We start from the raw sequence: 24,922 nt of genomic DNA, 5'->3' as shown, positions 1-24,922 counted from the left end.
TAGTCCTTCTTAACGGGTATCAGGGATCCAGTTTGATGTGTCTGGTTATGTGTCTAGATTATGCCTGTGGCAGCCTAGGCTTTATATGCTCGTGGCTGAATGGAAGTGACAGAAGCTTCTGGGAATAGTCGAGGCTTGAGCGTATGTGAGGTTTCTCACGCAGAGGATAGGCAGATCTTGCTCAGCGTACCTCCAGGCTCTGGTCCTGACTGCTGACCTCTCTCCCAGACCCCATGCCGAGGGATACTCGCCGGCAAGTCATGCACTTCTGTTCTCATCTCACAGCTGGCGTTCATTTTTGGAGACCACTCGACGTAAGACAGCTTCACTTGCATGGATTCATCCAGGCCAGGTACCTAAGCCAGCCAAACTGAGCATCGCTGGTGTTTCTGTAGGCGTGCTCTGGTGTAACGCCCAGGAGGTTGAGCTCTGGGAGCTGTTTCAGGTATAGCATCAAGCCGTTCTGCTCCATGTGTCTTGGCATTGTCTTTTAAACAGTGAAATGACCTAATGGGAAAGTGTTACGCAGTTGCCTTGGAGCAAACATACCGAGGTGTGGCATAGCTGGTTTCCGGAGGAAGCCGCTTCTGCCCCACAGCGTGCTACTCGCCATTGCCACCCCTCCCCAGCTGCGGCGCCGCGCCTTGGGGACGCGCGAGGGGCGCCACAAAGGTAAAAGCAGAAAGAGATTTTCCTAGTGGCAGCTCTCTGCTCCTTCTCAAATTTCAGAAACGTTTTTTGCTTTGCTGGCTTAATTGGTGGCAAGTGAGCAAATCCCAGCAGCAGCACTGACAGAACGGAGATGAGCCCGGACCATGCAGGAGGGAGGTGTTATTAAAAGCAGTTAATCATCCTAGAAGGACGGGGCGGGGGGGGGGGGTGGATTCCCTGCAGTAACGCACCCTTGTGCGGACACGTTTCCTATAAGGAGTCCTGGCAGGCAGTACAAGCTGCATTTTGCAGGGAAACAGTTTACGGAAGGTTACGTTTCAGGGCAAGTTATTTCAAGAACTGAAAAGCTGGGTTTTAAAGCATGTTTCCTTTTGGCAAGTTTGCTTATCTCCTTCAAGCCTGTGCAGCCTTGTGGTTTTCCCTTAGGGGAGAGGTTTGTAGGTACCTGAGTGGCCGTAACCACCCTCGTGCTACCAATGGCTCTTATCTAATCAAGAGCAGCTCTCAAATTTCAGATTCTTCTGAAGGGGACACAGAAGGGGAACGTGACACCACAAGCGCTGACAAAGCGCAGAGGTGTCTCCTGCAGACATCTGTCTCTCATCCCAGTGGGTCTTGGGGTTTCGTGAGGAGGCTTCAGTACTTCAGTGTCTCTGGCTGGCTGCTCATGCTCAGCTGCTCCTCGTGGTACAGGATCTTTGCTAACAGCCTGCTAAATGTTGCATATATTGTCAGTCTTTAAATACAACCCGCCTGGCCCAGCCTGCAGCAGAGTTCCAGCGGTGGCGTTAATCCACCGTTATTCTTGACCTGATTGAAAACGAGCGATAATCACAGTGTGCTGAGCTCAGGGCTCTGCACAGAGGTGAGTAATGTGCTCCTCTCCTTTCTTTGGTAGCAGAGGAAAGAAAGGCGCTGAGAAACATAGTGACTCGGTTAAGGAACAGTGACCAGAGGAGGACCCAGAACTCACCTCCCACAAGCCCCCTCTGTGTAGTGATTTCTCAAGGATCTTTTTCAGTTTCTACAGCAGCAGCGCCCAAACTCTGTGGGACACTCTCAGCCCTTTAGATTTCTTCATGACCTGCTAGCTATCCCTGTTACAAGTTTTGAAATAAAATACTGAAATAAAATACTAAACATGAAATGCTGCCCGCTCTCAGGGCAATGGATCCCATGGAGCGGCAGCAGGCGGCATTCGGTGGTCTCCTAGGCCACAAGCAGGTTGCATGCGGCAGCTTGGGAGGCAGCGATCTTCACACCAAAAGCAGATTTTCTGTATCCGTGTGGTGCCTTGCCTGGCTTTTTCATTACCACATACTCTATCAGTTTGCAGTACTTGCAGCATCAAAGGTGGCAAGCAGGTAGGTGGGGGGCACTCTTCTGTTGACCCATTTGAAGGCCTTTGGGTTGAGGCTGAGCACCTTGGCCAAGCTGGACGACTATGATATACTCCATCCTTCTCTCTGGCATGAAGCATCGTCTTGGCAGAGAGATGGAAGGGGGAAAAAAGCATCTTGTAATCTTCTCTCTGGTTGGGGAAAATGTCCCACTGCAGCTATGAGGGGATGTGCTGAACAGCCTCATTTTTGGCCCAAGGAAAGCAGCGATTGCAGCAACTATGTCACACCCCTAGGAGGTGGACGTTTACCTAGGGGAAATGATTTGCCATGTAGTCCCATAATAGGAGCACTCTAAATCCTATGAACAATGTTTATTTATGTCTGACAGCTCTTTTGGGTTTGCTCAGCTGCTTTCTAGCCCTTCCAGCATGCTGAAACCCAGCATGAATGCATAGAGTGAATTCCAGTTGTGATGGACTCATAAATGAGGTGTGTCCCAGCTCCAAGGCATGTCCTAATCTGTACTCGTGTGTGGGAGCAGTCCACCCTTCCCATTTCCTCTGCCTATTAAATAATTGATTAAAGCCCACAGTAATCATGATGCTTCTCCCTCAGAGTCACTAAAGCTCACAAAGCCTTACATAGAGCTTGCAAAGCCACAAATGATTGTTACGTGCTTTACCAGCAGCCCAGATATTAATTTTGGTTCAAAGAAATCTTGACTGTTAAAAGGACACTTCTTTAGTGGAAGCAGTAGTGAGAAAACATTGAGCTGTTTGTTGGTTATCTTGAAAATGTCAAGTTTTAGCTGGGACCTTCCTTTTTCACTAGGGGTACTATACCAGTGGCATTCCTGCATAGTGTCTCTCTCTGGGATCCCAGTGAGATTACCCCAAGACTTTTCTCATCAGTTGTTTCCTAGGCAGGGCACAGCAGCTCTTTAGTAGGGTGGCAGTAAATATGGGATGCAAATTACAGTGCATAGAGAGGAAAGGGAGATCTAAGATGGCAAAATGTATCAAGGTGTGCTGTGCTCAGACTAGCGTGCTGGGGATGATGCTGTCACTTTTTCAGAAGGTACTGTCCGATCACAATTTGAAGATGAGGTTTCCAATGCCTTTCTGCCTTCCCATCTGCTTTGGGATGTGACAGTAAGAGCTAAAACCAGATTATTAAAACTAAAGAAGCAAACAAAAATCTTGAACCCAAACTTTCCTTCCAAGAGCACTTGTGATGCAGAAGAAGCTGTTTGGTGATTGGTGTTGACCACACTGTAGTGATTCCGATTCTCTGTCTTCTTCTAGCATCCCTATTCTTAAAGCATCAGACTTTCTGGCTGTCCTGAGCACTTTCTATTTTGGAAAGCACTTCTCCATCCAGCAAAGAGCAGAGTTGCTGTCTGTATGCTCTCTCTCCCTTGGAGAAGTGTACTACCTTGTTCTTTGTCAGTACAAAGCCAATCTCCTTGAGTGAAAATTCAGTTTTTGTCATTTTAACCCCCCCACCCCCCACCTAACACCCTGCCCCAAATTTCTATCTGTGGGTGCCAAAACAGAATCCTGGCGCTAACTTTAATAGTCAGGAGGATCTAAGGCCTGGATCCAAACTCCCAGAGGCCAGATACATTTCTGAGAGAATCTGTTGAGAATCTGTTTTTACCTCCTTGTTTCCAGGTACCAGCAAGAGAAGCCCTGAATGCTCCAGCAATCTCTGCAATATTGGTAGAAAAGTCCAGTCACTGTTTTCGTTCTCTCTTAGGTGACTCCAGGCAGCAAAGCTGCAATAGCCAACTTGTGCATAGGAGACCAGATCATAGCCATCGATGGAGTGAACACAGACAATATGACGCACCTTGAGGCGCAGAACAAAATCAAGGGCTGCGCAGATGAGCTGACTCTGACGGTCAGCAGGTACGTCCCTAAGCAAGGCTGGGGTGGGAAGAGGGAGGGAGGCCGAGTGGATGGTAGCTATGTTTTGGTTTGACAGCAGACCTTCCCCTCTGTTTTGTTTAATTTGACCTCTTGGTGCTCTGTCTGGCCAGGCCTTGGATTGCAACAGGGAACCTCAGTTCAGTCTTTAATATTGCTTGCATTTACTGCACTTTGACCTTATGAAAACAATTTTCCCAGTGAGAAATTGGCTGATAACTTGTGACACAATCTGTTAGCCTGTTCTGTGGCCCCGACAGCAGGAAATTCAAGGCAAGTCTCATGAAAACTTCACTGATAGCAGAGGAGGTATGACCAGAGACAACCCTTCTTCCTATTGCATTAATTTAGCAGTTAAAATATGTGGTTGTGTGCTGTCCAAACCATTAATTGACTAGTTTTTGCTATGCACAGACTCAAAAGGGTTGTCTTGGCCGCTCTCTTGGTCACCAGCGTGGGGCAAGGGATGACCTCAGCCTTCCTACCATCTTGACCTGAGGGACAATGGGCAGCTTCACTCTCTTCCCACCCCTTGTCTCATTCTTGGGCCACAGCTGCACAGAGAAGCATCAGAAACTGGAAAGGGGAGGGTCTTCTTTTCACTGACCCATTGCTTAAAAGTACCGGAGCCTGATTTTTCAGGGGGTGCAGAGGATTGCACTTCTTGTTGGTTTGAATTGCAGCTGTGGATACCCAGCACTTTTGGAAGTCAGCTGGTAGATGGCAGCTTGGCATTTCTCGTTGCTCTACCACAAGCTTTTCAGCTGGCCTCCTTCCCCCACAGAGCAACTGTACGGCCGGGGGCCGTGCTTCGGGAAGGGCTGCAATAGCATGCCTTAAATGAGATGAAGTTCTGGTGTTCAGGCTGTTCTGTGATAAACAGAAATCCTCTACTGTATCTTGGATAATGCTAGTAGTTCAGCAGGCATTTCCCAGTCAAGCAAGAAGTCAAGGATCTTGGCCAAAAAAACCTGAGAGTTTGGTCAGGGAATTCATAAAGGGCACGGTGAAGGCTGTACGAAGGGGTGGCAAGTGTTACAGCAGCATGACAGCCCCAGCTTTCTCAAAGTGACTTCTAATTTGGCAGCTTGTAATCCTCCTGCAAAGGCATGCTCGTTCCCCTCTCTGGAACGTCTGGCTTCGTGACTTAGCAGCCCGCTGCCACGTGATTCTGGCTGGGCAAGAGGAGAGGAGGGGAAGGCTGATGCAGCCTCTGGCCAAGCTCGCTCTTACAGATCATTGAGTCTGTGAAATGTGTTTGCTAGTGTTAATTACAAAGTTGTTAACTTTATAGCTACCCCATGTGCATTTAATTATCTGTGGGTAGGAAGCTGCCCAGGACGATTCTAGCTGGATGTGCAGCCATGTAAAACTGTGCAGCGGCTTTGAGTTAGGACAGTCCAACTCTTTGTCAAGGCCCTGTTTAAACGAGGTGGCAGGAAGTGTGTGATGGACACTTCTGCTGTTGCGCTGATTGATGATTGCCACTGACAGCATGGCTGAGGAGAGCAACAAGATTGCAAGGATATGAAAAGCAGTGATTTCACTACTCATCCGTCTTAGAGTTTGGTATTATTACCCATCACTCTATGTCAAGTCCATTGTAAATGATGCTAGGGGACTTTGTGCAGTTTTTGGCCCCTCTCCTTTTTTGGGAGTAAAATTCTGCTTGGGGAAGAATCGCCTGCTTGTTTGGAGATTTGATAGCTGCTAGAGATGTTTGTATTGTGAATATGATAGCACAGGGCTCTGCTTTAATACCTAAAGGCAGTCAGGGTGTGGCATTGTGTAGTCTCTCCTGGTTGTTCTCCGTTGAGCGTATTTTATCTTCTCAGCTGTCTCCTCTGGGCCTCGGTTACTACGTTGTCCCAAATGCAGTTGGCGTTTGTCGCTGAGGCTGGATCCTTTCCTTATTCTGCAGACTAACGGTCAAGACCTTAAAATGGAAGATGTCAGAAGGAGGCTGTGAGGGGTGATGGAGCGGGCATTTTGTATTTGTTGGAGCTTGTGCGGCATCTTTCCATTCAACTTGGGATACTGGAAAGCAGCAGAGAAGGCAGACTGAGTGAGTGGTCAGCCCGCCTTCCTCAAAGAAGGGAAGAGCGTGTCTGCTGAGGTGGAGGAGATGGAAGGCTTTTGGGAAGACCAGCGTCACCTGGCCCTATAGTGTGGCCTGGGCTTCCTGCACCTTGGTGAGCCAAACTCTGTCACTAAGGCTCAACAGTATTATCGGTCAGCAAATCAGGAAGGTTGACAGATGCAATCAGGCCAGAGTTGGGATTTTTTTCTTTCTCCGCATGGCTCTATAGGTAGTTGCCTGCGTACGAAGGGGAAGGTCTGTCACCTGCGCTTCAGTGCCACCAGCTCTTGGGTCCAGCCTCCACGCTCTGCAGTCTTAGCGCATTACGGGATCAGTTACACACAGCAGCCTTCCTGGCAAGGTCTTCTGGTCTGCTAGCGCAGCAGCTCTGCCGGCTGGGGTGTCAGGCGCAGCCCCGGCTGTGAGTGTGCCGGGCTGCTCCAAATTTTCTAGAGAAGTCTCCCAGTTCTTTTTTTTCTGCTTGCTATCACAGGGATACCTTGTGAGAGCATAAATCCTTCGTGAGTTTAATTCTCTCTCTGATTAATTTTAAATGATTATTCATGGAGCTCCGTATCTCTCCTGATAGTCTAAAAAATGTTTCTCAGACCTGCGTTTGGGGTGGCATCAGGGTCATGCCTGGAGGGATTTTACAGCCGTGGGTCTGAGCCCGCATCAGGGACTTCAGTTCCCCTCACAGTAGCGACAGGGGGGACTTTATTTGTGACAGGGCTATGAATGCTAAAAGTGTACGTGGGTTCAAAAGGAGATTGGACGAATTCATGGAAGAAAAAATCTGTGAAGGATATTAAATAGTAAGGCAGTGTCTCTGCTATAGAAAGCCCTTTAGCTGCAAATAGCTGGAGACTGGGAGAGTGTTTTAGGGAAGTATCACTCTATGCTGTTGTGCTCTTTCCCAGACCCAAACAAAGCTTATATGTGTGTGCTCAGCATCACGAAACCCTCTTCTCTTGTAATGTTAGCTGAGTGGTTAAATTTTCCTTAACTTTGGCTGTACTTATGATTATTGAAGAGAAGTGTAAATGCAGAGAATTGAAAGGACTTTAACACTTCTGGTAAAGGAAATGCTGTTTGCACTGTGTACTTGATTGTGAATATCAACAGCATTCCCATGTTTCCTGTTTCGGTATTTTCCTTAATGATGGTAACAGTCCAAAAATATTTCAGATCAGACTGTAGGCAGGAAATCTAGCCTAACACATGTCACTGTTAAAAATGGATCAAATTACTAGCAGAAGAGAACATGCCCGGTCTGCTTTTTCACCTAAAGGGGCAAATTTATCGCTGGTAGAAATCTGTTAATTTTCTAGGAGTTAAAAGCAGCCCTGAGTTGTTTTCTCTTAATAAACTTTTTAAAGCGGCATTGCCAGGTGCTTTGCTGTTTGACGTGTGAACAGAGTTAAGGGTCTGTCTTCTGCCTCGAGAATGGTTGTTCTACTATGTTGGCGCATTCACCGAATTCCTGCTGACCTGAGTGCGTCTAGCAAAGCACCACTCCTCTCTCCGCCTGTTTGTTCATTCATTTTGCTCTTTGTTTCAGGCTAGAGCGTGCTTTTAGAAATGCAGTTACCAGGAAACCAAAGTAAACATCCCAATATTGTCTTTACTGGTGTATGATTAAGCTCTACACCTTGATTTTGCCTAGTGTACTTAAAAAGACTGACCTACAGCAGACTGCCTGCTCCAGCAGACTCAAAACCACATGATGATATGGAAATAGAATTTGTTTTGCCAAACTGAGAAATTTCACAGACAGAGTTTTGAGCCTTTCCTCTTCACTGGAAGAGGGAAGTTTCGGATGCTGAGTCTTTGAGAAGAGCGCTTTTCTTTTTTTAGTTAGGGTGTGTACGTCTTAATGCTGAAATGCTGGGCTCAAGCAAAACCTTCCCCCAGGCTGCATCCGGTCCAAGGGGACCTCTGATTTTCCTGTAACAAGGGGTAAACAGCAAGATATGCCCAGCAGACTGGAGAAAGCTATCAGCTTGCTTTGGAAACATAGTGTGTTTGACAAGAAAGCACTCAAAGAAGGGAAGGCTCAGGAGGAACAAACTCTCCAACCACAAAATTCACCGGATAGGCAGAAGGGCCAGGCATCACCAGCATCACTAGTAATGCTCATGATGAATTTGGTGTGCACAGCTGTGGCTAGCCAGAGCTACAGAATAAAACAGATTAACAACACAGACAAACACTCATTCTATTAGCAGCGTGGGTGAACGTTAATTCTAAAACAAATGGCTTTTCCCTTAAGGCTCTAGTCACCAAACGGGTAGTGGAGTTGTGCTCATGTGCAGCCGCGGGCAACTTGAAGGTAAATTGTATATATTCTGTTAACCAAAAAGAAGTGTTCCTACAGTGAGCCTACCCTTCCTGCTGCGTCCGGAGGCAGCTTGGGGGTGGTAAGGCAAGAAGATTATTTGCGCGAAGGGATTGCAGACATGTCGTCTCTTGTTCCACTCCCACTGGCCTTTTGTTCAGATTTCAAGCTGCTCTTCTGCAGCTTGGCTGCCGGCATAAAATATATTGCTACACCTTTTTTGTTTGCAAAACAGTCTGTTACTCTGCTGAAAGTGATGCCAATGAGTGAAGCGATGCATTTGTTCTTTGAAAACTGCCAGGATCAGGGCAGTCAGACCTGCTAACAGCATATGTTAAATGCATTGTCAGAAAGGCTTAGGAAGACGAAAAGGAGAGAGAGAGAGAGAAGTCGCCTGTGTTTTATTCGGCAGGTTCAGCTGCACACTTGCTGCAGGAGGCTCCCTGTCCGTGTGCCATGTGTTACTGATTTTCAGCTGTGCAGACAAGCTGTGCGAAGTCAAAGGCTTGAATTTGTGTTCTAGGAAATCCGTGGAGTCCGTTGACTCACTTAGGTTTGTTTTTTGCTTCCCTGCCAGCGAGAATTTTCCAGCTCTGTCATCTTACTAATAATTCTTCTGGCCTGGGAAAAGCCTGATGCTCCGTGTGCATCTATATATGGGCATGACCCGTAGCAGCTGCCCACCAGCTCTCCCGGACTGGCTTGGTGCTACCCAGCCCTCCCGGGGGCGGGCCGGGAGCTCTTGCTGATGACTGGTGCATTCAGAGTTATTTTGCAAATAAAGCCTGTGGCTTGCCATATTTTTACAGCCTCTTTCTGGGAGGCAAAAGTAGTTTACTCTAGAGCTGACTAGTGGAAGAACAGTGCAAGGCTGAGCTGTCAGGTGTGTTTTATCCTTTGTGATAAAACTTCAGAGCTTTGTAATGCAATTGCTTGTGATGCACTTTTGTTGCTCTCTTTGCACAGTCCGGGTTGCAGCCAGGCCTTCCGTCTCTAGTGGCTGAAATGCAAGGAGCAGAGACCTGTACAGAAAGAAAGAAATTTGAGTGCTCCTGTCCCCAGGAAGCTCTGAAAAGTGGTGTTGTCAGACCTGGCAATCAGTTGCATGCAGCCCAAATACAGTTATTAAACAGGCTCCGCTTGCCAAAGTGAGCCTGCCCGTTCCTGGAAGGCTTGCCAAAAGTGGCTGCTCGTGTTTAAATCCAAGGGTAGGTACTTTGCAGCTGTGGTAGTTAAAGGGCTGGTTAAACAGGTACCTTCCTAGCAGCTTGAAAGCTGTTGTTGGTAGTCGCTAACCGTTGTTAACATGCCTGACTCAAACTCTGGGGACTTTTGTAGGAGACATTCTTTAGGTCTTCCCTCATTTTTCAGCTATCAGTGCAAAAATGGGTTTGATGGATATCAAACCTTGTGTTGTGTAAGGAACTTTTCTGTGTTTCTGGTTTTAGTTGCTTCTTTGGTATCTCACGGTCGGTCCAGTCCAGCGTTTGAAATGGGAATGTGAATATGCTTGTTTACAGCACTAATTTAGGCAATTCCTGGCATACAGAGTTAGAACCTCATTTTCCAGCCCTGAATTTTCCTTTGAAGCTGTGGTCCGGCTCTGCGTGCAGAACCTTGGTAGCAAAATCTAGGCATTTGTAGTGTTTATATTACGCCATGTTCAAGCCAGGCTTCTTGAAAAATGTTATGTTTTATAAATATCTCTCCAGATTCCTGTGTTGACGTGCATGCAGTTTCCCTCCTCTCCTTCCTACCATTCCTCACAGTCCAAACTAGCAGCTTCTACGCACGTATTTTAGCATCAGAGAAAACTTCTTCTTATCTCAGGTCTTGGTTTCTGCCTGGAGGAAGCAGCAAATGACCGGCTCCTTCCCTGGCCCTGTCATGGTTGCTCTCTCTCCTGTGGCATGGAAATGTAAACTGCAAACGTGATGAAGTTTGTGTTATCCATTAGTTGGCCTGGCACTTGTTCCCTGGCTTGTCTGAAAGTAATGATTTTGTCTTCTCCTTCTGCGCTAGCTGGATGAACGTTGCTCTCTGATGGAGTCTCGTCTGAAAGACTGTGCAATAGAAACCACACTCTTAAAAATAAATTATCCGCAATTTAAGCAGACGTCTACAAGATGCTAAGGGGATGTTGTGGGATCCCCAGGCAGCAGGTGCAACAGCCCGTCTCCAGCAGGAAGGCCGGTCCGGCAGCCCTGCTAACGGCAGACGGCGCGGGGAACGCCCGGGAAGGTCTTTCCCTCTCGGTGCTCGCTGACAGGCGGTGGCGGGGTGGGAGAGGGCACTTGGCTGGCCAGCCCGCGGGAGCAAAGCTGTCTCCGCTTTGTGCCGTCCCTGGGGCCATAAATGGCCCATGGCGAGGGTGATGGGCGGGCTCTGCTGCAGCTGTTGTGAAGACAAAGGGGAGCTTTATCCTCCCCAGCCTTAGAGGGATAACCGCGTGGACTATTTAACCTTTCTGTTTGGATAACTTTTAACTTGGATAGAAAGTAAAGCCTGCAGTGACCTTGCTGCTTCCATTTATATCCAGTGACAAATCAGAATGGCAGCAGACTTGGAAGCGAACTTTTATTTTTGCATTCCTATTGAAAGGGGACAAAAATCTGGTCAAAAACCCATTGGCTGCAGTGGTTGGCCAGAGCTGCCTCCCCTAATCTGGAGACAGGTGTGCTGTGCTACCTCGCACGTGGTGAGTGAGGGCCAGAGGAATGAGAGCAAGTGCCCGAGGTCTCGGTGGGAAAGCTTTTGATCTATATGTTTGGCTTGCCCTGAGCTTAAATTTGCAGGCTGAATAAGGTGAAAAAGAAAATGCAAAAGAAAATGCTACCTCAAAAGCATCCAGAGCTGGCAGCAGGGGTGCTGCATGCAAGAAATAAGCTGAAGCATTTGGAATGTTTAGTGCTTTCTAGAACTGTGCTTTCCTCTCCAGGCAGCACCCGCTTGCTCACAACCTGACTGGCAGACTATCTGAATTCCCCATGCTCTGCTGTGGGCCCTGGTTTTTTTTTTTAATTTTTGTTTTTTTCAGATGAGATGAATACTTGGTCGCATGTGGCCGTGATTTGGTGAGGTGGGATAGGTGTCATCAGGGTAGAACTTCTGGTTCCTTAAGCACCTTAAAGCAGTGGTTGCCAGAAGCAAGAGGGAACGATGGTTTCACGTCCACCTTGTGTATGATGTGTGTCCACTAATGGCAGTTGTGGGAGACAACAAATTGTCATAGATCTGATCCTGTGCAGCCATTACATTCATATTTGTTAGTCTAAGCGCCCCAGCTCGTCAGACGCCAGGATTCAGATAAGGCAGCTTGTGATAGTCTGGAGTCAAATGCTTGCTGTAGCTGAATCACAGCTTGCGAAGGATCGTATCTGGCGTGACCTGTGTCTTTGTACTTCTCCATGAAAGCAGGTACAGCACAGCAGACTTCATCTGGAGACTTTACTGTGTAAAGTCCAGAGTGTAATAGATGCAATAGCAGGTAAATAAACGCCCTATAAAAATTCTGTTTCCCATCTCCTCCCACTGAGTTACCCTCTAGGTGTAAGTTTTAAAATACTATTTATGCAGTAAATGTCTAAAACGCGTGTGTGCATCACAGTTAAGTTTGGGTTGTTTTTTTTTAAAAGGGCATTGGAGGGCTTTTAGAGAAATGATGTGGACCAGATTGGATTTAGCATGGATAGCTCTAGTTCCCGTTTCTACATCCTTGTCAGTTTTATATGCCTTTTTTATTTAAAGTCTCTTGCGAGTCATCCAGTTAATTCCCAGTGGAAGCATGCTTCTTCTGCTAACCAAATACTTAAACCGCAGCTGGCCCTGGACCCACAGATATCTAAGAAGTCCATCTATCTGCAGTGCAAATTCTACAAAGGGATCCTGTCTAAACAGGACGTGGTTTTCAAAACTCATCGTAAGAGTTTATCAGCTGTCTAGTTGACATATTATGCAGTACTTAGCAATGAACAATGGTTTTCATTCAGCAATACTTCAGTCACTCCTTCCCTACTATTAAGAAGTTTGTGGAAAGTTGCCCTACTAGTCCAAAAGGAGCCCCTCCTAAAGGCTAACTATTCTACTTATGAGAAACTTAGGTAGCGTGTGTTTCCCACAAAGTATCTCAGGCAGATCTAAGCACTCTACTTCTTTCTCATCTCTTGTTTGTCTGTTGTTCTTTGGGATCATAGCAAAACTCCAGAATGAGATGAAAAAGCAGGTTTTGGTCGCAGATCTTGACTTGTGTTTCAGGCTGCTGTGAGTAATTGGGTCAGACCACAGGCTGGCAACAGTTAGACAGACTTTCTGCTTGGACATATTACGTTGTCGCTGTTCTTAGTCTCATTACAGGCTTGAACCCGTCCTTTCATAAGTCCCCCAAACCTCTCTTTGTTCAGCATGGGCACCACTGTATAAATAAGAAGAGAATCTAGAGGCTAAAAGTAAAACATATTTCCAGCTTGTACAAGGCAAGCCTAACTTTAAGAAGGACATGTTCTCTGTAGGTTTAGGACAGAGAAGAGTTGTTCCGCTTCCCTGCTACCCATAAAAGCTGAACCACACAGTAATCTGAGTTGTCTGGCTCAAGTTAAAGTATGTGTATCTAGGGGAGTATTTCCAGCTTCTGTTGTTGGATGTCCTGACTGCCTGCGCTGGAGCCCATGCTTGTGGTGCAGCCAACGGAGTTCCAAAGGGCGATCCAGGAGGATCACTGCTAGGAGGATCCTGTCTTTTTGCAAGGACCTTCTGCAACATAACTGAGACATCTAAGTTACATGCCTAAAATGAGGCTGGATTCCTCCCGAATATGGATAGCGCTATATACAAAAGGCTGCGGGGATGTTAATAATGATAACAATGCCCTATGACAAAAGTAGACTATTAAACTATTCAAAATACATGTATTGCAGAACGGAGTCAAAAGTCTGGTCACCACTTGTAACTGAGGAGGGAAAGACGCATCCTTACAAGATGAATCTGGCCTCTCAGCCCCAGGTAAGTAACAGCGTATCTGCATGCTCTTGTTCTCCACTTATTCCTGTCCTGCTCCAGAGTGGTTTCTGGCCTGATTCTCCAAGGAGCTGAGCATGTATCACACCATTGGTTGCACTGGGAATAGTGCGTGCTGCATACCTCCCTGAAATCCTGTGGTCCTTGGAAACCTTCAGAGAGCAAACAGGCTGTCATGGTCAGGAGAAAGCCAGCTGCCATGGAGAGCTAATCTGAACACCTTGCCAAGGGTAAGCTGTTTTGGATCCGAGCTGTTGTCTTCTGTGTGTGCATGCACACAGGCCCCTATCTTAAGGGGCATAGAAGGCACCGTGTAGGTGTGGCTTAATGCAAACAATAAATTACCACTGCCATTGCTAGTCCTGTTGATTTACACAGATAAGAAAGCTCTTGAGAGGGGAGGAGAAGAATTCACTCTTACAGTGTTTTCTGTTTTCTTTTTCTTGTTTTGTCTTGGGCTTTTTTGTTATAAACATCAAGGCTCTTACTAGCAGTCCAGCCCCGGAGAAAGGGGAAGAGAAACATATCAGCCTTTTATATCCTTTATCTTTGTGGCAGATCTTATAGCCTCTGTCTAGGAGATTAGTTTTGTAACCTGTTAGTGGCCTTGCTTCACCGGTCTGCTGCCTCTGTCGAGTAAATGTGGTAATAAGTGTGACCTGTGCAAGGGCATTGCCTGGGCTAGGTTTAGAGGATTACGCTGCACAAATCTATAACAACTACACTAAAATCAATGATATTCCTCTGGATTTTCACTGGAGTGGTGACTTGGATTCTGGCCCAAGCATATCTCCCCTGTGAGTCTCTTTAGCAAAAAGAGTAGAGATAAAAATAGATGGGCTTTGCAACCAATTAAGTGCTAATATGCCTGTCTGGGACGGAAAGGACCCGAATCTAAGGCAGCATGTGCACAGTAGTGCCTTGCCTAGACCTTGGCCTGAGATCCATCCATGCCACCTTTCATGCCAGGCTGCTGTGTGTTGCTTGGCACTCGAGCGTGGTGCTGCCTTCTCCAGGTATTTTGTAACGTAGCCAAGGCACAACACGAGACTGAGCCATCTGAACATAGGTTGGGTTGGGCGTATGCAGTGACGCCAGCCTGTGACACTGCTGGAGTTGGGATCTGGTTTGTCTTCTGCTGCCCAAGCTCTGGAGGAGTTCTCCCGGAAACCTTGAGACTTGGTGGCCATCCCTTTCTGAAGGAACGGGGAACTGCTGTACCTTTGAATACAAGCTCATCTAGTGCTGTCCTAAAAGGCAAAGACAACCCTCTCCCCTGCTCACACTTTGTCTCAGAGTGAAAGAGGGGCTTTGTAAAAGCTAATGTTGGTGGGTGAACCTGCCTGTGCCGTTACTTTAGCGTGTGATTGCACTGCTCAGTAAATGACTCTGAAATATTTTAGAAATGTATTCTGAATAGATGCAGGAGTGGGTTTCTTCTGAACTCTGTGTTGAAATGCTCTGAACACCAGCGTATAAAGGGGCATGCGTGCTTCTGAAGTGCAAGCTTGGCAGCACTACAGGGCAAAGACAGAGGTAGTCCAACCATAGGACCTACTGCCTGTCACTGAAAGAGGAAATTCATCTTGTCCTGCAGAAATCAAAGTGAAAGCCCTCAGGGGCTTTGAATGTGTCTATCATGTCAGGGCTGCAGCCTTGATCCTCCTTGGTGAGCCTTGGAACAACATTGGGAGAATCAGGAAGACCTGCCTATAGAAATCTCCTAGTGCCTGGGTCTAGGCAAGTCTAGAGGCAGGTATTTGCTGTGGTCCAAAAACTAAACCTAGGTAACCTCTCCGGTGAGGCCAGCCCTCAGTTTATGTTAATGTATCTGGCAGAATTCAGGTAGAAACAACACTGCGGAACGTCCTCTCCTACAGTCTTGCACTGATCCTTACTGCACTGCCAGTCCGGATGATAGATGAGACTCTGAATGTTGCATGAGACATTAGGGCACTGAAATCTCTGCATAGGCACCTTCCCTCCCACTCCAACCCAGCCTAGGATGGACATCCACTGGTGCTCAAGTACTAAACAGAGGCTATTTTAATCCACTGATATCACCTCTTAGCTTAACTCATTTGCTCTGGCAGAATTCAGCAAGTAGCTTAAGTTCAAGAAACTTCTTTTCTTTGAACGCTGTTCTAGTCTTAACCCTAATTAATGGCTCTTCTTCAGTCAAGTGCCCTTGAGGTGAAGGGTTTGAATGTGAGTCAGCCCTGCGCTATTTCAGTGAGCCTATTGCAGCGCAGTAAGAAATGTGGATGCTGAGGAAGTAATCTTAACCCCAATCTTAGTCACAGGTCGTGCCCTGCTTTCTAAAATCCAAGCATAGACATCTGGAAGGAGCATCGGGAAGGGCAGACCTTTCGGGATTTGGCAATAATTCTGGAGTCCTAAACCCTAACCTTAGTCCTAACCCTAGCTTTAGTTTTGGCCATAATATAGGGACTCCAGTGGTGCCAGGAGATAAGTGTGGCTCAACTGAATTTGCTGGTACAACCCTCAGCTGACTTCAGCAGTAGGATTTGGTGAGAAACTGACTGTGGAGAGCTTCCTGTTGCAAATCCTATCCCTAAGCAGACAGCGACCCTTATTTTTATCTTGCTCTAGGCACTGACTGTTGCCTGAAGATTTAGGCATTGAACCCTTGTGACTGCTGATACTCAGAGAGTGTGTATGTCCTGATGTAAAAGGAAAAGAGTCAAGCTCAGTCGTGCTGGTCTTCACAGCAGTTTTGCCTCTCCTTTTCTCTCTGAGTTTAAAATGCAGCCAGCTGTCATTTGCAGTGACCGGGTGACTGGTGCTCGCTGGTGTTCGGGCATGGGACTTTCTTTTAAATGCCTTTGTCCTGCCGCGTGCTGACACGGGGAGCTGGCAGTGTGAGGGAAGATGTTTGTCTCGCGTCTCCAAACCACAGCTCCCATTTACCCTTCCTGCTTACCAGTGCCTGAACGTCCTGGTCTAGTGTGCCAAGGAAAAGTGTCATGAACAGCATCAGGTTTTAAAGGCCTTTTTAAATACACACCCGTTTCCTTTTTCTGTAGCTGACTGCAGCAAATAACATTTTGTAGTGGAGTCCTTCTACTCTGAACGTGGTGTCAGCGGAGGGAGCTGATTTCTGCTAGAACCACGGCAAGCTGTCGGCTGCATTACTTTGGGGCTGGGTCTCTGGACTATTACCAGAGATTTCAATCAGGCCTGCTGCAAAAGACCAGCAGCAGCGTGCAGAACATGCTGTGTACACCAGCATGGCAAACTGCTCTGAATTTTACCACAAGGATGCTGATCGCATTTTCCAGCAGGGTTGGCAAAAGCCGTGAGCAGAGTTGACTCTTTGAAGGCAAGGGCAGTGCTGTGTGAGCCATTCAGGTTTTTCTAACTCACTTGCCAATGAAAGCATAACATGTGCTTTCCTTGGCAACTCTCTGATGCCGAACGCTTACTAATTTGCTTACCAAGCAAATAGTCCTGTAGTTCATTTAGGGCCTGATCCAGGGTCCACCAAAGATGCTTCTCGCTGTTCTTGAGTGCACCTCTTTGAGTGCAGAAATATATATTTATACATGTGAATAGCCTTATTGCAGGTACAAAGCAGAAATGTTCTAAAGCCTTTGTTGTAGAGATCGGATTGGCCAAATACTTTTCCGCCTTTCTTGAAATTAGGTAGCTTAATGTTTTTCCCCTGCCTTCAATGTCTTAACTGAAATTTCTCACAGCACTATGTCCATCTTCTTTTCCTGTTCCTGTTTTATTTTTACAGTTAGATAACTTAAGTCTTTTTCAAGATCTTTTGCAAAGAAATTAATTTTCAATGGGTGTCGAGCTGTATGACTAAAAAGGCAATTTAAAATCACTGCCTAGACCCTTTTTACCCCATTAGGCTTTTTGTTTACTTCTCGAATCCTTTGGGAGGCTGATCCTTGGTGAAATGTTACATCTTTCCGTACAAGTATTTTCCCTGATTTGGAATGCAAGTTCCAGATACTTTTATGTGCTTTTGAGAAAAAGGCATTCCAGAGCCTCCCATGCATTCCCCGAAGTCCCGAGTCCCAAGACTGACTTCATTGTCTAAAGTGACCTTTGGAAAGGAAAGAGCTGCAGCCTTAATATTACTTCATTATTATTATTATCATTATCCCTCTAAATAATTAGTTTAAACTGAAGCAAGAGTGGTGATAAATCGCATTTCATGGAGAGGTGTAGCAGCTTGTAAGCAGTGATGGCTCAGCAGGCTGAGCCGGCTTTGTTTTGGGAGCGACCATGGCAACGCTGGAGGAAGGAAATGACGGAGACGCCTTAGTGTATTTTCTCATGTATGTCACTTGCGCTTCTCACCCAGATCATAAGGGTGATCGCTCCGTGTCGTTTTCCCATAGAGAACGTGGTGGGAAAAATTAACATGTCTGCCTGTGCCTTCTGCTCCGCTTTTCTCGAGAAAAGCGGCCACAGCAGGAAAGAGCAAACCCAGACGCCGCCAGGCACTTAGCTGACCCTGCTGGACGTGGCTGTGTCGCCCGTCGCTAAATGAGCCATAAAGGTCCTTGCGACTCGGCCGAGGGCCTTCTCGCGCCTGGGCTCTTTTGGAGGACGTCTGTCTTTTTCCTGTAGTTGTACGACCCGGAGGTCGACGGGGCCTGAGCTGCCTCTGAGCCGTATGAGATGGTGGAGGGAACGAGCCGAGCGCGCCCCGCTGGGAGCCGGCCAGCCCGGGGCCGCTCTGCGCGCCGGGCGGCGCGGTCCCCACGGGCGCTTTCCCCAGGCGCAGCGAGAGCTCTCGGTTTGAGAGGAGATGATCAGCTCTTTCCTAACCTCCAAAGCGATGGGCTGTCCCAGGCGAGAAGGGGTTTGCTGGTGGTGAGCAGCAGTGACCTGGAGGCATGCAGCCGGGGCAGCTTTGGAGGTGACTCACGGCGTTTGTGGGATGACAGAGGCAGACAGCTACTCCTCTTCTCTTCCCAAGACTTCTTGCGAGGTTGCCCGCCCGGTCCGGTCCTCGGAGAGTGATGTAATTGTTTCCCTCCTGTGTATTTTATCTCCTTGGACACCGCGGAGGCCGGAGGCTATAGAAACTGGGTGTGATCCTGGCCCGGCCTGTGATAAGGCCATGCGGACGTGGGCGATGGATGAAGCAGTAGGTACATAAAGGAACAAGCTGGGCCGGCGCGGCGGCGGAGGGCAGCCTCCTCCTGCCGCTCGCCCCCCCTCCCCCTGCCTCCGCGCAACAAGAACGAAGCCCCAAACCCGCCCTGATTTCTAATCGCCTTTCAAAGCGTCGCACAACATTTTTCCCATAGCTGAAAACCCCCAGACAATAGCAGCGAGAGAGCTGACAGCAAAGGCGCTTGCAGCTCTCGTAACCGTAGCTGCTGGAGCGCAGGCCCGTGTAGCAGGAAGAGTCGGCCACAAAAATGTCGTCTTTTGAGCTGTTGCTGCGTGTTTGGCGCCAGCAGCCGCCCCCCGCCCCGAGGAGCGAGCGGGTGGGCTCCCGCGTGGCTGCGCGCGGCCGAGGAGCGGGCTGGGGCCGGGCTTCGCCCGCCCCGCCGCCGGGCCCGGGCGCTCCGGCTCGCCGAGGTTTGGTCGCGGGCCCGTTTTTCTTAGAGCTGAGTAAACATTTGCAGGGAGCAATGTTTAATCTTGCTTCCTCTTGGCGTGGCTGCCGAGGTGCGCGATCCAGGATCGCCCGGACTCCGACCCGGGCGGCAGAAAGCCCCGCGCCTCCGAGGCCTCCTGGGAGGGTGCGTTTTGCCGCTGGCTCTGGAGCTGGCGAGGCTGTGGGGGTTTTAAAAGTCTCCCCACCACTGCAAAGGCTCCCTGCGTGGGTTTTTTTTGTTTGTTTTTTTTTTTTTTTAGCGAAAGGTGGGAGTCCCTTGTGCTCCTCTGACTCCGAGAGCTGGAGCTTTAAGGAATAACTGAGATGCAAGTGTCTAACTTCACGAGTGAGCCTCTGAAACGCGTTCTCTGTCAGGGAGCGCCTCGCGGGCGCTCTTATGTCCGGGGAGCTTTGTAGGCTGAGTCGAGGGAGCAGCAGCTCTTCCCCGCCAGCACCGACTCCGCGGGGCCGCGCCGGTTTGGCAGGACGTGCCAGGGGAGCAGCTGTGCCCGGAGCCGTCCTCCCTCTTCCTCCTCTTGCCCTGTCTCACAGCCGCCTCCCTTGGGTCCTGCCAGCTGCTGCAGCCAGATGTCACCTGGAAGGGGCAGCGGATGAGCGGAGGAGGTGCTGCGGGGACAGGAGCCCCTAAGGCTATGGGTGTGATAAAATAGTGAAGCAACAGGTTTGCAACAAGTGATTTCCAGCCTCCGAGGTCCAAATTTTGTTGGCTCACTTCAAGCATGGCTGTCAGGAGAGGAAAACCCTGCTTCGGGGAAGGGAATGTCCTACCCTGCAAGTCTCATTTTATTTTAATTAGTGAATACAAAAAGCCTGCAGATTTTTCCTGTTTCTTGTGCCGGTGGGGTCAATGGTGCTGCAAGCAGCTGGGGTACAACTGAAATGGCCTTGGCGGCGTCACCAGCGAGACAGACGAGGCCCCGAACGGTGCTGAGCCTGCCCGAGGACTCCCGCCAGCGCAGGGGCACGTGGCTCCCAGCACGAGGACGCAGCCAGGGTGGGCGTATGGGTGCGCTCTGCAGCAGCTCCCGCGACCTGGCCGGCTCCACCAGCCGGGAACTTCCCATGCGCCGCTCCGCGGGACGAGCCGGAGGTGGTGGGACAGGCTGGGCAGGTGGTGGCGACCGCCCCCATCGCCGGTGGGTGACGGGAGGGGACACGGGAGCTTCGCCGGGGAAGCAGCTGGCCCCGCTGCGCACCGGCTGGCCCGCGGCACGGAGGTCGCGATTGGCGCGGCGGCGGGGGTTTCGCAAGCTGGGCCTCAGTTTTCCCGAGCGGGGCCTGGCGCGCACGGGACGGACGGGAGGAAGCGGCCGTTGTTTTCCCATGTATTTCCCCGCGACGCTGCCTCCAGCCAGCAGAGTAGGAAATGCCGATCCCCTTCCTGCCTTGGCTTGGTGGCTTTTTCCATGTCACCCCGCAGCCTGGCACTGTGGCCAGCTCCTGCCCGGGAAGGTCGGGCTCCGCAACTGCTCGCCTGCGCCGACACGGGCCGCAGGAAGCCCCTCCGGGGCCGAGGCTGGGAACGGCCCACGGCACGGCTGCTGACGTCCCCGTTTGCAGCTGGAAGGGGCTGGTGTGGCCTGCTGCCAGGCGGCCGGGTCCCAGGGCAGCTGTTGGCAGAGACCGGTGTATCTGAGCTGAAGCTGGGGCTCATCCTTGGGACACACGAAGCAGTTTTCATTCAAGGCACTTTTTTCCCCAACAAGCTTTGCTGAGGGCAAACTGAGGACACGATTTTCCTACTGATTGATCTGCAAGGCAACATCTCTTTCGGTACCGTGTGAGCAGTATGGCTGTTGCCCCTTAGGGGAGGCAGTAAAAGGTGGGAGCATGCAGTCCATAAGCTAGGCATGCATTTCATCCTCGGGACTAGAAATTAAATTTTTCTCTGGGATGGGAGGATTTGCAGTAGTGCCTGGAAGACTTTGGAGCATGTGGACTCATGCTGCAAAGCCGCTTCGCGCTTGTCCGTATAGAAAAGGTAATTTCAAGCAGGGAGGAAGCTTCAAGAGGAATAGCTGTTCTGGCAAGAACACCGTGAGTGGCCATTCTTATTTTGGAAGTAAGCTCCTAAGAGGGGGGTCTTTCACGCATTAATCTGTAAATTGAACATGAATTAGTGGTACTGCAGCAAACCTCTGTTTGTTCATCAGTTGTCTTCTGGTTTGAAGTGTCCTCATGTTGATATAGCTTATTTTTACATTCAAAGCCCACTTCATTTTGAAGGTGAAGTAAGAGAAGACCGCTCTGAATTCAGAAGAGCGCTGGCAGAGAAGTTTGTGCAGGTTGCTAATCCATTTTAACTGGAGCAACTGTTGCTGGAAGTCCCTGTAACGCCATACTTCCGCGAAGGACGGGAAGGAGAGAGGCTGGTTTCAGTGCGGCTAAAGCAGTTCAGCTATCGCAGTATCGCTGTAAAGTGGTAAAGCATTGCTCTTGAATATTGAGCGTTGCTCCCAGGGGTGTGGGCGCTTCTAGCCCTCAGCTGCGCGCTGAAATAACCCCTGGCAGCCCCCCCGCTCGCCGCAGGCTGCGGCTGGGGCTGGCCGCGGGGATGAGGCAGCACCGCCACAAGTGTGTCCGGGTCTGCCTTCGGGTGCTGCGAAGACGTCTGTGCGGGGTCTCATATCGGTTGCGCTCCTCTGTGTTGCTGGGAAAGAGTGGCTCAAGCGCTGCCTGGATAATAGCATTTCCTTCATCAGAGACTCTCACGTAAACATGCGGTGCCAGGAACCGGGGCTTTAAAAAGGCCAGGGCACCACCCAGGGTCTGCACTGGCAGTGCTGGCCAGGCCCTGGGTAAAGGCATTTGACAGCAAGAACAAGTTATCTTTTGATCTTGCGTTTGCTACATGAAAGCATTTGTTCTTTACAAATTCTCCCTGCAGCTCAAGCAGAAAAAGCAGCACGGCATGAAGGAAATTGCTGTAGAATTTGGGTTGTCCAAATGCGCTTTATAATGATGTTATTGCTCCTGTGATACGTGTCTGTAGGACTGTCAGGTTATATAACTTCTACTGTTTTCTTAAGGTGGGATTTTTCCAGCCTAATCTTCAGACACCACCTTCAGCACCAATTTCAGCTGTTATAAACTGCATTATAGTCAGTGGACTTTATTCATGTGAGAAAGCGCAAGGCCACTACAGATGTCCTAACACTTTGAAAGCTTCACTTACAGTCTTGTATCTTATTGCACAGCAGAAAACCTCCCCGTTGGCCAAAAGTGGGTGCTATGCTGGTGCTCACTTCGTAGTTCTTCTTGGGGTCAGGGCGCTCCTAGTGCGACTGCAGCCTCTCTCCTCCGTCTGGTGCTCTATTTTCACGACACTTGAAAGAACGTAACCGTCCTTGAGGGCTCTCTCTCTCTCTCAAACCGAGTTGGGCTTGGCTGACCGGTTCAAAAGGTCTTGATGAAGATGGCAACATGCCCACATGCATGTGGAGTAAGTATTTGAGATGCTTCACTTCCTTAGGAAACCAGAATTTAAAAAAAAAACCCTAAATTACTTCCCTTTCTCTAATTCTTGGTTAATACTTAAATGTTTCTGCAATACAGACTGTGGCATGAATTAAACTTTTAGCCTAAAACTTCTGCCTCTGTCTTTGATTAAACCAGCTATTCGTATGCACATCTGAAAACAATTGCTACTTGCGGCCTCTGAATGGTGTTCTAACGTATGTATTTAATGCTGATATAAGATCACTGATACTTTTCCCCATGGTGTGATTTGCAGTCTGAAGTAATGATTTCTTTTTGCTAATATCCACTGTTTCTGCCATGGGAAAGACTGTTTCTGTTATGAGCCTTGAATGAGATTGTAACAAAGGGAGATTAGCTAATTACTCCAGGGTCTTTCTTCCGTTAGCGTGTGGGAAAGTTGCACGGCTGATTTCCGTAGGCAGCAGCCAGAAAGCCGTGCGAGAGCGGTCCCGCTACCCCGCGCTTGAACAGCTCGAGCTGCCCCACTGGTTTCTAGTGACTCGTAACTCATGAACGGGTTTGGATCTGTTGTGCCCTTCGCTGAGGGATCCTTGATGCCACAAACAGCACTTGAGCGCCACGAGGCAACGTGACTCGCATCTGTCTGTTTGGGCGCGCTAACCAGCTGCCTGAGGAAATCTAGGGACATGAAAGCGATTTAAAGAAAAATCTGTAGGGGAACGGAGTCATACGCGTTTCTAATGAGTGTTTGTTTTGTAACTATAGCTCTATCAAACAAATGCCACAAAAAATTCAAAGGGCAGCGACGGCTCCCGTCCTTGTCCTCGCTATGGAAGTCAGTGTGTGGAGGGCGTGGGAGGAGGAACTGGTTGTGTTAATTAGAGCTGGGAAGTGCAGGCCCAGTATGTTAACGAGGGCTGTGTTTCATCCTGTGCCGTTGGGCGTTAGCCCGGTCAGGAAGCCGTTCCCGTCACTACAGCTGGCTGCAGCGTTTCAGAATACACATTTCAGTGGATATTTCCGCCATCTCTGTGACTGTCAATCCTTTCTTCTGCCTGCTCGAGCAAGGCCCCGATGTGCTTTCTCCTCACTTTGATCTAGCATCTTCTTTGGGTAGAAGTAAGCCCTGGGTGTTGTTATCTCTGCCCCAAGGCTGCAAGTCCCAGTGCGCTGAACTGGTGATAGGGCTTATAAATTTCACCATTTTGGAGCCATCTCTGATTCAGAAGAAATTTACCTTGTGTCTTATTTAACTTGGTTTTGGCCCCTTTCTTATTAAGTTATAACCAGTGGTTCTAAGTGTCCCCTAATACCTCTGGAAACCTCAAGCTTATAGCAGACCTACAACATCTGGGAAGCGGGCAGTATCTCATCGATCTGGCACTGAAGAGGTCTCTGGTTTTGTCAAGGTATTAAACTCTTGCTGCCTTTGGAAGGTCCTTTGTACTAACAAGAGCTGTCTTCCCTCCTTTGCTGGAGGGATTTCCTGTCCAGAAAGTCCGACCTTGTTTGTCAAAGAGGACTGCGAGCCCCAGTCTTGCGGCGTGGTTCACTGATTAGCTGAATGAGCAGATGCACTCCAGAGCATTTTCAGTAGTGATAACTCCCTTCTTTTGGGGGTACCTTTATCTCAGCAAGGCCAAAGTTTCAGATGTTGTCAAGCAGAGCTCCTCTTTCTGCCCCTTATCTTCACTGTCCCATAGAAACCCACCCTGCTTTCAGGAATTGCAAGGAATGCTTAAAATTTGTGGTGCATGTGGAAAGGTAGGGCCTGTGGCTTGCAGTAGGCTTGCAGGCGCTCCCAGGCATGCGGCAGCTTGAGCTAACAGCTCCAGCAGCGTTTCTGAGCTCTCACATGCCCAGCACATCAACTCTGAGACCTCTTCAGTGTCAGCCTTCTGAGAGCCACGTTAGCGACCCAGGATGGGGACGGGGACCCCTGCCATGTGTGGAGGACATCCTCCTGCTTTAGTGGCGTGGCTTAGGGTCATGTGCTCCCCGGCTGACACCACGCACCAATGCAACCATTGCAAGGGCTGCATGCGCTGCGGCTGCCCCATCACGTCCCACCTGCATGCCCGAGCACCTCTGATTTTTGCCTTTGGTCCTCTGCATGCAGGAAATAAGGCACATAGGAAGCGCACACAACCGGAGCGCGGTGCCCTTCACTGCTGCCACGGCTTCCAGCTCTGCCCCCAAAGTCATCACTGCTCAGTACAACAACCCTGCAGGCCTCTACTCCTCAGAAAACATCCAGACCTTCAACAGTGCTGTGGAGTCAAAGTCATCGTCCGGGGCCCTGGAGCCTACCAAGCCGTAAGTATCTCCCTCGCCTCTGCCTCCCTGCCCTGCTCCCCAGGGGAAGGCTCCCGGAGGCTGAGCTCGTTGCCAGGGTCCCCACTCTCTAACCTGGAAACGCTCTCTTTCAGGACAGGGGAAGGAGTGGAGGCGTGAGCGTGGATGTGGTTCCCAGGGCAGGGCTCAGAGGACCGG

General features: G+C 49.2%; 1 protein-coding gene across 1 annotated transcript in view; it reads left to right on the top strand.

Annotated features, from left to right (window-relative positions):
- The window catches only part of PDLIM1 (PDZ and LIM domain 1), a 43,687-nt gene that overhangs the window by 7,871 nt on the left and 10,894 nt on the right, over nucleotides 1-24,922 (top strand). The window contains exons 2-4 of the mRNA XM_068950337.1: nucleotides 3,774-3,925; nucleotides 13,275-13,359; nucleotides 24,549-24,745. Of these exons, the coding sequence (XP_068806438.1) occupies nucleotides 3,774-3,925; nucleotides 13,275-13,359; nucleotides 24,549-24,745 (434 nt within the window). The remainder of the gene's footprint in view (nucleotides 1-3,773; nucleotides 3,926-13,274; nucleotides 13,360-24,548; nucleotides 24,746-24,922) is intronic.

The sequence above is a fragment of the Struthio camelus genome, chromosome 7, assembly GCF_040807025.1.
Source record: "Struthio camelus isolate bStrCam1 chromosome 7, bStrCam1.hap1, whole genome shotgun sequence".
Taxonomy (NCBI): Eukaryota; Metazoa; Chordata; class Aves; order Struthioniformes; family Struthionidae; genus Struthio; species Struthio camelus.
The sequence above is the reverse complement of the archived record's forward strand: the minus strand, read 5'-3'. Positions and strand labels throughout refer to the sequence as shown.